At 31.6% G+C, this 12,606-nt stretch overlaps 1 protein-coding gene across 5 annotated transcripts in view; it reads right to left on the bottom strand.

The window, feature by feature from the left end:
- The window catches only part of LOC129235330 (serine/arginine repetitive matrix protein 2-like), a 145,391-nt gene that overhangs the window by 511 nt on the left and 132,274 nt on the right, over positions 1-12,606 (bottom strand). For 3 of the 5 annotated variants that reach the window (XM_054869099.1, XM_054869098.1, XM_054869102.1), the window contains one exon: positions 12,299-12,340. The exons of 1 other annotated variant lie outside the window; for it this stretch is intronic. Coding sequence is in view for 2 of the 4 variants with exons in the window: in XM_054869102.1 (XP_054725077.1) it covers positions 12,337-12,340 (4 nt within the window). In the remaining 2 variants the exon portion in view is untranslated. Of the gene's footprint in view, positions 1-8,526; positions 8,558-12,298; positions 12,341-12,606 lie in introns of all 5 variants that reach the window. One more of the 5 variants, XM_054869101.1, reaches the window with a different exon arrangement.

Raw genomic sequence — 12,606 nt, 5'->3', positions numbered from 1 at the left:
CTTTGAAACTAATTGAAAAATAGAATGCACACTTAAAAAAATAATTACCTTAATTACTTAATGTATATGTTTCTTATAGTGAAATCTCTACTTATTGGGACAGGAAATGTCTATTTGGGTATGTGAGATTTCTAGACTGCACCATTGTCAAGGCTGCCGACTAAAAGGCGATGCCAGCCTAGTCGGTAACTAAGGGGTCCGACTCTGTGTCGGAGTAGCATTAATTTTAGAAGTTTTATAAGGGGCTTGTGTGCCTTGGATTTGGCTGACCTCACTATTGCTCATGAAATTTGGCTTCTTGCAGATTATCTGAAGTTGTCTTTATGCACTTTGAATGATGAACTATAAATTTAATCTTGGTAGAAATGTCTTTTTTCATGCTGTCAGGGTTGCCACTGGCAACTAAAAAATGGACTTTTGCAACTATTTTGAAGGAAATTCGACTAGGCAACTATTGGGCCCAAAATTGACAATTTTGCAATCAATTGGGAAAAAGCAGCAGCGGACTATATTAGGGAAAAAGCAACTTCAGGAAAACTCCTTTTCTCTCCAGCGTGAAAAAAATTGTCTAAAAAAAGGAAAATTTGCTTTAGGTTTATGTTATACTTTCCAATGAAACACTTTCCAATGTGATGTTCATATTTTTGCATGGAAAGTTTTGTTTTTGAGATCACAATTTTTGCAAAAAGTTAGTTTTTTATAATTAGTTTTTTATTCACTGTAGTTTACATTCTGAATAAATGTTGATAAAATTTTGTTTTTTTAATTTCTTGTAGCCTTGTTACATTCATTCTTTGAAAACAAGTGCTAATTTTCAAGCAATTGGAAATATAGCAAATGCAGCATCTCTATTTCTTTTTACACAATCAGTCTTTTACTCTTGTTTTTAATTTACAATCAGACAATGTGAAATTGCCTCATGTATAGGTCTAGCCCCTGCTGTGAATGAACCCACTTACATACCACATTGCTAAAATATGTCGATTTATTGAAGCATCTTTGTATTAATGCCCGCAAAGTTGACTCATGCGTCCTGTTTCGTTCAGTGTTACAAAGCAATGAGTCGAAGTGCAATTGATAAAAAAAGCATCAGTAATGATAACAGCAATTCTTGGTCTGCAATTTTCCATGTTTTCAAATGCTACAATGAAAAATGTTAAATATTTTGAAATTTTGTATGTGCTCTTACCAGCAAGAACTATTTTAATTTTAGGCTTGGCCCTTGTGTAAAAAGAGGTTGAGCACCATTGCATTAATATGACATGATTTTTTTTTTTTCAATAGACGTAATTTATTACTAGATTTTCAAAAAGTTCAAAGGTAAGTCGCCTTTCTTGAAAAATTTAACAAATTAAAGTTCTAGCCTTCAAAATTCTAACTTCACTTTGTTTCTGAAAGTTTTGAAATAATAACTACAATACTTCACCCTCACTTAAAACGACAATGGTAAAAAAGTTTTCTCTAATGATCTTCTATTACACTTTCTTGGATGAACTAATACATTTTCTTGCAGCGAACCACAGGTTTGAAGGAACCTAGCAATGGTACAGCAGCATAAGCTTGAGCATAGCTGATTTGGTACATTAAGCGCTATGCAATTTTCTAAACTAATTGCTCCATTTTGAAAAGGGCACAATTGTATAAAAAATCAAGACACTTAAAATATCTTTCTCTTGAAGTTGATTCTCCATATATCAAATAAAATTTGTACAATTTAGATAATGTTTTTTAAATTCATATTTTTAAACATAGTTATTTTTTCTATTAAAAGGAGTATGTTGTAGAATTTTGAGGAGGGGCAGATGCCTGGTGTCTTTTTTTTGTGAGAACCCATGACTAAGGGATTTCACTACCCAGCGATTGGAGAAATCCCAGGGTCCTGGACAAAGCCAGGGAGAGGCAAATGCCTTTCCCTACAGGAGAACCTCAGATTCTCAGGCTCTCCTTTATGTTAGCAAAGATAATTTAAAACTGTTTTAAGGGCTTCAATTTTGAAAATTTTCTGGCGGTGAGTGAATTAACTGCCTTATCCTTCCTCACCTGATCAAAAATAGTACAAAAACCTTTTTTGGCATGAATTTGAAACAATTTCTTAGGTCAGACAGCCTCATTTGCCAAACATCACCATATATACACACCTGTGTACCTACACCAAACACACCTCTAAATTGTAAGAGTCTCAATGTCAACAAATTTCTCATTCTAACCTCATCAAAGCTCTGCTAAAATGCAATCTTTTAACTTTGCTTCAATTTCTACCCCTTCTCCCCCTTTCTGAAAAACAAATCAAAAAACTTAATATTGGAACTTGAAAGAAGACAGACAAAGGCGGTAGTTTCAGCTGTCCCACCTTGGAAAAAGATCTGGCACTTTCCTTTCTCAATGGCCGAATTTTAGCATTCTTGTTTGAGATGAAGTCTTAAGTTCAAGAGATTTTTTTGTTCATCATTCGTCTCGGGCACATTCAAAGCTCTATGCAGGAAAATATTAGCCTACTTGCTGACACATTTTACATCTAAAGATCTTAAGTCTCTGTGATTATAACCAGCGAATTTTGCCTCTTTCATCAGCAATTGAAGTCATGCCGAAAAGTTCCACTTTTGAATACACTGTATTCTTATGATGAAAGAATATGAATGCTTTAGTTTTCTCAGTAGCTCAAAAAAGATTAAACTTGATGTAAATATTACATGGACCATATGCAAGCGCCTCAAACATCTTTAGTTAATTTTTAATGTTTAGTTTATTTACTATTTTAGTGCGATGAAGAGACTTTGCCGTTCCTTGCTGTGCCTTGAATTGCGGTCACGCTGCTATTTATTACAAAAACTTTTACACTAGAAATAATACAATTTACTTCCAGTGTTATCGTTGAAAAAGAGAAGTAATGGTTAACAACCTAAGAAAAACTACAGGAAGTGTAAAACTGAATTACTTAAGAAAATTTTCCTGTGTAAAGCTAGCAGCAGTGTGAGATACGCAAAAAAAAAAAAAAAAAAAAAAAAAAAAAAAAAAAAAAAAACAGAATCAAATCATGCAACTTAATTTATGCTGTATGTAAAAAAAAAGGATTCATGGAATTAGTGCAAAAAATTTCACTTGTAAGAAGTGAGCATAAAAATATTTTGTAAGCCAAAAAATACTTTTGGGATACAATAATTAGAGTTCATTATAAGCGTTTCTTTTGTTTTTCAATATACCCTTTTTATTCCACAATTTTAGTATACCAACAAAAGAATTCTTCAGTACTTCAAACGATTAATGTATGCAGTATAACTTTTATCAAACAGCTGGACTCTTAGTCCTTTTCAAGACAACATAAATTTAAAAACCTATCTAATTTTACAAGAAGAAAAAATATCATTTAGTTAACCTGGGACTTCCCTGAAAGTTAAAAAAAAAAAAAAAAATGATTATTCTATAATTGATGTATGATTTATCATTACCGATTAATGTACAAAGATGGATTTACAGGTTTTGGGGTTCCTTCGATATGAACAGAACTACATATTTTTTTTTTTTTTGCCTGTTACTGATTTCTTACTGCACAAGGGGTTCGCCAACTTCTTTTGGATTTTTGAGAGGTTCACAAGTGGAAAAAGGTTGGGAACCGCTGTTCTAGTGTGAAACTGTAAATTGTACCACATGAGAGAGTGGTCCGCAAAGCGGTTCACATACGGCTGGAGTCGAAGATCTAAAACCCACCATCTTGTTGCTCCTAAACTTGCTCTTTCCTAAGGAGAATCCTAGCTATGCCTGTGCCCTGAGTTATGTGTCAAATGGACGAAATATTTCGTGTGGGTAATGCAGTGGCGTACCTAGCATGGGTGACCCCCCCCCCTCCTACAAACACAAAAAAAAAGTTTTAATGTTCTATGAAAACATGAAACATACAATTTTCAGAAGCAAACTATCTGCTAGTAGGTTGGAAAGCCCTGCCCTAGATGCATGTGGGCAGAGCTGTTGTAATAACTAAAAAGTAAGGGGGCGTATGAAATTGATAACTTTTCATTATTTCAAATGTATCTCAAATACAGGGAAAATAAAGTTTTTTAATTTAATAAAAGGAAGTAACTACTAGGTCAAAGTTTCGACAATATGAAACTAATCCTTTGTGTTATATGCACCCTACGATGTAACGGGGGGAGGGGGGGGATAAAATTCCACACACGCCGGAAATTTTTCAACTTTGTAGTATTAAAAATGCATTTTTGCTTGATTTTTTTCAAAATCTTGCAATTCAACTTTGGGTATCACCCACCAAATGGGTGACACCTAGCGCAGATCGCCCCCACCCCACCCCGTAGTAACGCGACCGGTTAATGCATGCATTTTTTTAACATTGCAATCTATTGAATCAACTGATACTTGGGTGATTCTCCAAAATCCTAACAATACAGTCGGACCTCCATATATCGAAGTAGCAAATTGCCGGAAAAAAATTCGATATATAGAAACGATTTTATTTTATCATAAAAATCTCCTAAAACATTAAAATTAAAGCTAATTTTCATGCATGAAACCCAATTTCTAATTTATACGAGCATCGGATTAAACAAAAGTCAATAACTGAAAAATTAACAGAAATTACATTTTTGTGCCTTCATACATCTTCATTCTTCGGCACAGGGCCGGATTTAGGGGAGGGCAGGTGGGGCTACTGCTCCAGGGCCTCCAAAACAAAGGGGCCACCACAATAAAATTTTTACAAACTATCCTAACTTTCACGGGTCGAAAATATCGGATATATACATATATATCAAAATATTCGGATATCTATCAAAGTATCGGACATTTTCGGAAATATGATGATCTTTTGGAACCCTGATTAGGGGTCTCCACACTTCCAAATCCGGCCCTGCTTCGGCAGTTCAACTTGATTCGCAACATGAGGGGATTTTCGTTTTGACAATAATCAAGAGAAAAGTAAAATCAATCTACTTAACTTGTATGATTTTTACTGAAGCTAAAAAGACTAGAAATGATAATCAAGAGACAAAAACAGGGTTCGTACGCTCCTTCAAAACTCCTCCAATACTCCTTCATTTATGAAATTTTTTGAAGGGCCCTTCAAACTCCTTCATTTTGGTTTTAACTCCTTCTTTTTTAGAGTTCAAGACTACATAATCTTCCTCTATAACAGAAACTTAAAATACTTTAATTGACAACTAACTTCATCACAAAGGCAATTTTAATGTAATTTCGTGCATTTATTTTTTTTCGATTTACAAATTGATCATAGTTAATTCAATAAAAGTTGAAGGTGATAATCTTATTAGAAGACTAAGACATTTCATAAGTGAAGTAAACATGCTTAAATGATGCTTGGCTATTTTTTCAAGTTTTATGATTATTGTTTTTCCCCTCCACCACACTCTCAGCAGCAAAAGTCAGGTTGTCTAATTATTATTTAAATATTTAAAAATACATAAGTAGATGCATTATATTAAGTGATTGCGTTAAAAAAAACAATTGTTTAGTTAATTGCAGTTATGATATTTTAAAAAGGGTCATCCACAAGTGATGTCATGCTTTGAGGAGGAGATGGGCTAATTAAATTGTGACAACGGGAAGAGAGAGGGGATAAAAAGTGACTTCACGCAGTTATTGTAACAATATGTTTGTAAACAATTTGACGTGACAAGAAGAGGAGTTTGGGGTGAAGTGTGACACTTTGTAATAAAGAGTACAGATGGTCAAATATATTGAAAAAAGTGACATCATTTAATGACACTCCATTAGTACTCCTTCAAAATCTTATTTTATTTCTGAAATTGAGTACGAACCCTGAAAAAGAATAACTTGAAACTGCTTTTACAGTGTTAATGGATACAGCTAAGATTTGAAATAAACTTCAGGGAATTTAAGAACTCCAGAACGGAACAACGACCTATCTACACACCCCTCAAACCCATATTTCTTATGAGTTTCTTAGCAACCTTAAGTAAACATAATTTTCTCCCCTAACCTTCATTTTTCATGAGACAAACAGTCTAAAGTGGGGAAAAAAATCTACGAATGTCGAAATTTTTTTTTCCATATATAGAGATTTTTTCGATACAGTCGACTCCCGCTACAACGCGACTCGACTTACGCAAAATGGCTACAACGCGAGTTTTTCCCAAGTAACGAATTTTATGGTTAACGCGAATTCCTCTTTTGCAATAAGAATTATTTTGGAATTAAGTATTGGTTTCGTTATTGGGTCCTAAATATTGATTTCATGAATATATTTTATCCCTATTGCGTCACTGATAGCGAAAGTTCCTTTCACCATACTGGTCCTCGCTTTGCTTTATTAGTGCATCAAGTAACCACTCGCCGTCTTTCTTTCTTTTTTCTTTCTAAATATTAAAGTTGATGAAATAAAACGGCACCTTAGTCCACTGTTTCATCTAAAAATTGTAAAGATGCTCAACTAAAAAGTACGTCGATGGTGGCTCGACATTAAGTATAAGTGATGTACGTGCCATGTAGTTTTTTAAATTATGTATATTGTTTATTTTTTATGTCTTTCCCAGCCATTGATCATTTATTTTGTGCATCTTAACAGTTTTTTACGTTGAATGAAACAGCTTTTTTATGTTTTAATTACAGTAAAAGTACATTTCTTAATTATAAGAAACTTCAATGTTTTGTTGATGAATGCTTAAAAGCAGTTTGAGGGGTGTTTATAAGTGTCTTAAAGAATTTGGTAAGTTTCAAAAAAAATTGTATGCATACCCTTTTCTACAACGCGAAATTTCAACTTACGCAAAGAGTCTTGGAACGCATCCCTCGCGTAAATCGGGACTCGACTGTATATAGAAACAATTTTTATATGTAATGAACAATGAAATTTGCTGGGATTTCGATATATAGAAAATTTCAATATGTGGAAGTTCGACATATGGAGGCTCGACTGTATTATGTCCCAGTAGCCTAACACAAGGATTGTTTGACTTAGAATTTTTTTAAACAGTTATAAATAACTTTTCTGATGTTATTCCATTCTTATTAAAACAATAACTCATTTATTTTTTCCTTCAAAATGTTTTGAATGACCAGAAAGTTTTGACGTGTCCCCATCCGTTTCCCAAATGTACTTAAATTATTTTAAAATTGTATATCAGCATTCCACAAATTTAATTTGTAGTATTAAATTACACATACTTAAAGGTGTCAAATAACATTCTTGAAATAAATTTAATTATTTAAATAATTAAAGTATATCATTTTAAAGTTTGTCACCAGGTTTTCATGTCATTCTCCTGTCCTAGGAATGAGTTCAATTATTATAGAAAAAAAAAACGGAATTTTTAATCTGCTGTACTACAACATTGTTCATCATTACCATTTTGTTGGATTCCTTGAGTATTTTGTTAACATGATTTGTCTGCTGTTTTTGCTAAAATTTTGAAGTTCAAAAATGGGTATATTTGCTATCATTCTCCAGGAAAACATTTTTCTTTTAAATAAAAGAAAAAAAAATCTACTCTAAGTGTGTAGTTGAATTAAGAGGTTAGAATAGAAAAAAACAAACAAAAAAAAAAAAAACATTTTTTACCTGAAATATAATCTTGGGCTTAGGTAAAAAGCAAACTGCAAGGAAATTGTCATTCTCCTGGCGCAAAAAAAGTCACTTTCCTAGCAGTACTTATGCCCCACTGGTATTACATTTAGTAGAATAGAATTTATTTCTAAAACATTAGTTGGAAAATGAAATTATGATTTAAGAAAATGATGAATTTGACATACAAAGCTGTGTGCTATTCCGAGTTTAAGATATTTCGAGTGAATAATTTGGAAAAATCTATATAAAGGGACTGGGATTCGAAGAGATATTTGTTATTTGGGAATGTCCGTTAAGGGAGGTTTTACATAGATTTTGTTTTGTCATGCAATAACATCCTTTTCGGTTTAGGCTACAGTTATTTCTTTATTGCTATAGCTAATTTTTAATAACCTTTGATGAAACTCATTTTTCACTCTCCTGGTGTGTGAAAATGTGACCCTCTATTTTGAGGAGTGTAGCATAGTTGAAGTGAGTTCCCTGTATATTTTCCTTAATAAGTTCCTAACAAAGAGTAGATTTAATTTTTTTCAGATTTTTTGAAGCATTTATTTAAAAAAAAAAGAATTGTGATTGGAAAATGTCGAGGTTTTGGAGAGTTCCACCAACTTTTATTAGTCCGTTCCCTAAAATTGTTAAAAAGTTGATGCATAAAATGAACCCAACATATTACATTAATATGTTTTCAGGCAGCCATGATTTGCTCAAAAAAAAAAAAAAAAAAAAAAAAAACCCTTAGTTTATCAACTAAAAATGCATAAAAATGCTTTTTACAAAAGAAATAATAAAACATTGTAACGAATCTGCAAATTATAAATTAATAAATAAATTATTACAAATGCACAATGATGCCCAGGGGATTTTTCAAATAGCAATAATCCAAATAAAAAGTAATTTTCATGCAAAGTATATAATAAAAACTATACAATAATGAAATAAAGAACTACTAGAGCAAAAAATATAAAAACATCAACCTGGTGATTCCTGTCCTCCAATATGAACATGCTTGTAAATAATAAAGGAATTAACACAATTAGAACAAAACAAATAATATTAACACAATAAACTAAAAAGGGATTAACAAAAAAGCAGATGGGAATGCAACTATGTTCTACATACATAAGTAACTATGTTCCATATATAAAATAAATTAAAATAAATTCAAGCAATTTCAAAATATCTCTTTTCAAATATAAGTCAAAAATTAATGCTTTATCTGTTAAAAATTCCAGTTGATTGCAACTGTAATTACTGAAAGCCCCATGAATTCAAAATATTACACTGATATCAAATGCAACATTTCAATGATTTCTGCTCTTAATTGTACTCCTTCACCTACATATGTACACAAAGATATAGGTTGGGTTTAATTCAAGGCGTAAAAATACTCCTTGATATTTTTAGAGGAGTGAAATTGATTCTGGAAGATTGAGTACATATGAAAACAGGACCATAATAGTGATCAACTCTATTAACTTTCTGAGGATGACTGGGAAAAAAGAGATGTGCACTATTTTGATTTTTAACACTTAGAATGTTTGACATTTTGTGTTTAACAGTTAACAGATAAAACATTAAAATATAATGTTTTGAAAATTCCATTTATCCCCCCCCCTCCCCCATTTTCTACTATGGTTAAATCCTTATTTAAAATATAAAGGGTGAGAACATTCTGATGTTTAATGTGCAAAATACGCTTCTAGAGACATTAAAAAAATCTCTATAGGTACACACATACATTTATATACAGGGTGTCTTAAAAATACTAATATTTAGGAGAGGCAGACAACATCTAAATGAATGGAACTAGCATAGAAACATATAGTCAATGTCAGCAGAAAGTACAAGAAGAGACAAAGGATCTAAAAAACACATGACTAAGATATAAATGAGTATCATTTACAGTAAACCCTCGTTTTAAGATTTGACACCTTTATTTTATTTTGAGCGGATGAATTTCGGTTTTATGCGGATGCAAACAGATAAAGTTTTCCTAAAGATTGCAAATTACTCGTGCTAATAATCTAGCTTGGGCCACTGGAGACATTTTATGCGATTACTTCCCAGAAGTAAAGTTATTAAACTCACACAGTTCAGAACTCACTGGAAGAAGAGCTTTTAGGAGTGACAAAGGAGGCCAAAACCAATGAGGATACCGACATTGGTGACACACGACCAAAATCATTCACATTGAAAATTTTGAGCCATTCCTAGACAATAGAAATGATCTTTCTGATTTGTTAGTGAAGGAAGATTCTATCATGGAAATGACACAAGTGGTCATGGATGCATTAATGCTCTGCAAAGAACTACAGAGAAAAATTCTTAATGACTGCCAAAAGACTATCATTGCCAGCTCCTCTTTATAAGCAACACAAAATTAATTTATCTTTTCTTTATACATGTTATATATAAAAATCGATATAACTACATATTAAACTTATTATACAATTAATCATTACGAGAATGAAGTTTTTTTTTTATCTACAGAACCAAACCCCTATTCTAACACAACTATTAGGTATCAATTTACGCGGTTTCGACAACCGCGTTACAACAATTTATGTGGTACAAACATTTTAGAATTAAGGTATTTATATTTTTAAATACTCGTAAATCCACTTTAGGCATCACCAAAGGCTGTCTGCCTACGTATTGAAACTTACCGTGAGTGTGTGTTTAGACACACTCACATATACATACACACACATATATATGTATATATAGATATATACATGATTGTGTTTGTTTACATAAGAAAAAATATTTAAAAAAAAAACAATCTGCATTTTTTTCTGGCTAAGGCATTAAAAAAAAAAAAAAAAAAAAAAACCTTGACAATTTAACTGTGTATTCAAAAGCATTCATTAATGGTATTAAAAAAACAGCATATTTTTTTATATTTACTGTTCCCTAAATGAAACCAAATCATCATTTTAGTTTTAAAAAAATTAAGCTTGATCTACACTTAATATCAATGATATTTATTCTTTTGGAGTGACATGGATTATTTATTTTAATGTATGATAAAATGTCAGTGTGGTTTTCAACCTTTTAACTGTATGAACACAATTTGTTCAAATCCAGCTGTTGTTAATTACCACATGAATTAGATAGAATCTTGTTACAAATTTTGTATTATATTTGCACATTTTACATTACAACATTTAGTTTCAAAAAGTACAAATTCCTGTTAGCTTTTCTATTACTGTAATCAATTCCTTTTATTATTATAAAATGGCCAAAGTTTGAAACAGTAGAACACAAACTGTTGCACAAACCTAAGTCACCCGCAGCTTTTTTTTTCAGTTAGATAACTAGCAGAAAATCTCATCTCTACAAAAGACCCTTAGAAAGGGTACCAACAGTTCTTTAGGGGTTATATGCACATCCTTAAAAACCTCAAAACAGGACCCCTTCAGAAGAAATTTTCTGGACATGGCCTTGTAGGAAAAGAGTAAGTTATCTTTTATAGGGTGGAACCAATGACGTACATAGCACCCCCATGGCGTGCAAGAGGTGTGAAGGCTCACTCTCTAAAAAAATATCACTATGTTAAAATTAAAATAAATAAATAATAATAATAAGAGGGGGCGCACTTATAAATCTTGCGGGGGGGGGGGTGCACTGAAGTCGATGCATGCTACTGGGTGTGGTGGAACAATTTTACTTGAGCATGCTAGAAATTAGACAAATTTCATCAATTGGAATTCCATTGAAAACAGGTGTTTGTTCTATACTGCGAGAATGTCATTTATTCAATTAAAATTTAAAAGCAGGAATCCAATACCAATCTTTTCAAGTTAGTGCTGATTCAATGTCTCCTACTAAAAATATCTAATCAAGGTAATTAATGGGGGTTGGGGTAGTTGTTATCCTCACTTGATCAAAGTTGTTGCTTTGATTTTTAAGATTACCATGACGGCGTTGTGTTTTTAATATGTATTTAGAGAGCGAAATTTTCATCGTCATAGTTATAAATTACCTGTGGTTTGATTTTTTTAAATATTTTTTGTCAGGACTTAACTAAAGCAGACTTCACATTAGAAACTTTTTTTTTTCTTTTTGTAAAACTACGTTTTTTCACGAAAAACACCTGTATGGATGAACTTAAAAAGCAACACTTCATCTAAATACAAATTTTCCAGATTACGAATTCCCATCATTTAAGGTTGATAAAGTAAAAAAAGGCTGAGAAGTGCTGTTTAAACTATATATTCAAAATAAGTTTTCAAAACTATGTCTAAATACTTCATTAAAAATATCCATTTTATAAGGAAAATTTTAAAGAGCATTTCTTTTTTGTTTAAAGTTAATGAGAGTTACATTTCCTTTCCCACCTGAAATACATCAGCATGGTGGTAAAAATAATGAAACTAAATAAGAAAATTCTTTTCTCAAGCTAATCTGAAAACATTGAAATCATTAGCTAGAACAGAAAATTTAAAAGTGAAATCAAGTTTCAAATAATTTTCTAAAAGAGCTTTCTGCTTTCAAAACAGAAGGCAACGATGCAGCAGATATAACTATCGTTTGGTTTCAAAGAAACTATTTCTTAATCAGAGCATTGGAAACACTTGTAAGTATTGACTTAAATCAGTTCTGAAAGAAAATTAGAACTATAAATGTGATGATAAAAAAAGAAAGCTGAAAATAATTTTTTAACAAAATAATAAGAAATAAATAATAAATTGTTACATGCATAGGTTAAAAAACAAAAGGTGCTAAATAAATCATAAATTATACCTTCCAATGAGTGCTAAGTGCATTAACAGAAACTCAGATCAACTGAAAATAAAATAAAATAATAATTATGGACAAACAGAAAAAATGTGCAATATTGTGAACTAAAAATTCCATATAATAAATAACACATAAGCAAAAAAGTGTACATTAACTGAGGGTTAAAATGTTTAGAAAACTTTGTAAACTGTATAAGAGAAATAAACTAATACAAGTATATTAATTAAAAAGCATTATCCTGAAATTTGTATTTTAAATTTGGAACATTTTAAGTCTGGATGTACTATTCTCAAAATTTTGCTTTTTACTAG

Source organism: Uloborus diversus, chromosome 2, assembly GCF_026930045.1.
Source record: "Uloborus diversus isolate 005 chromosome 2, Udiv.v.3.1, whole genome shotgun sequence".
Taxonomy (NCBI): domain Eukaryota; kingdom Metazoa; phylum Arthropoda; class Arachnida; order Araneae; family Uloboridae; genus Uloborus; species Uloborus diversus.
Note: the sequence above shows the minus strand (reverse complement) of the source record. Positions and strands in the feature narration are given on the sequence as shown.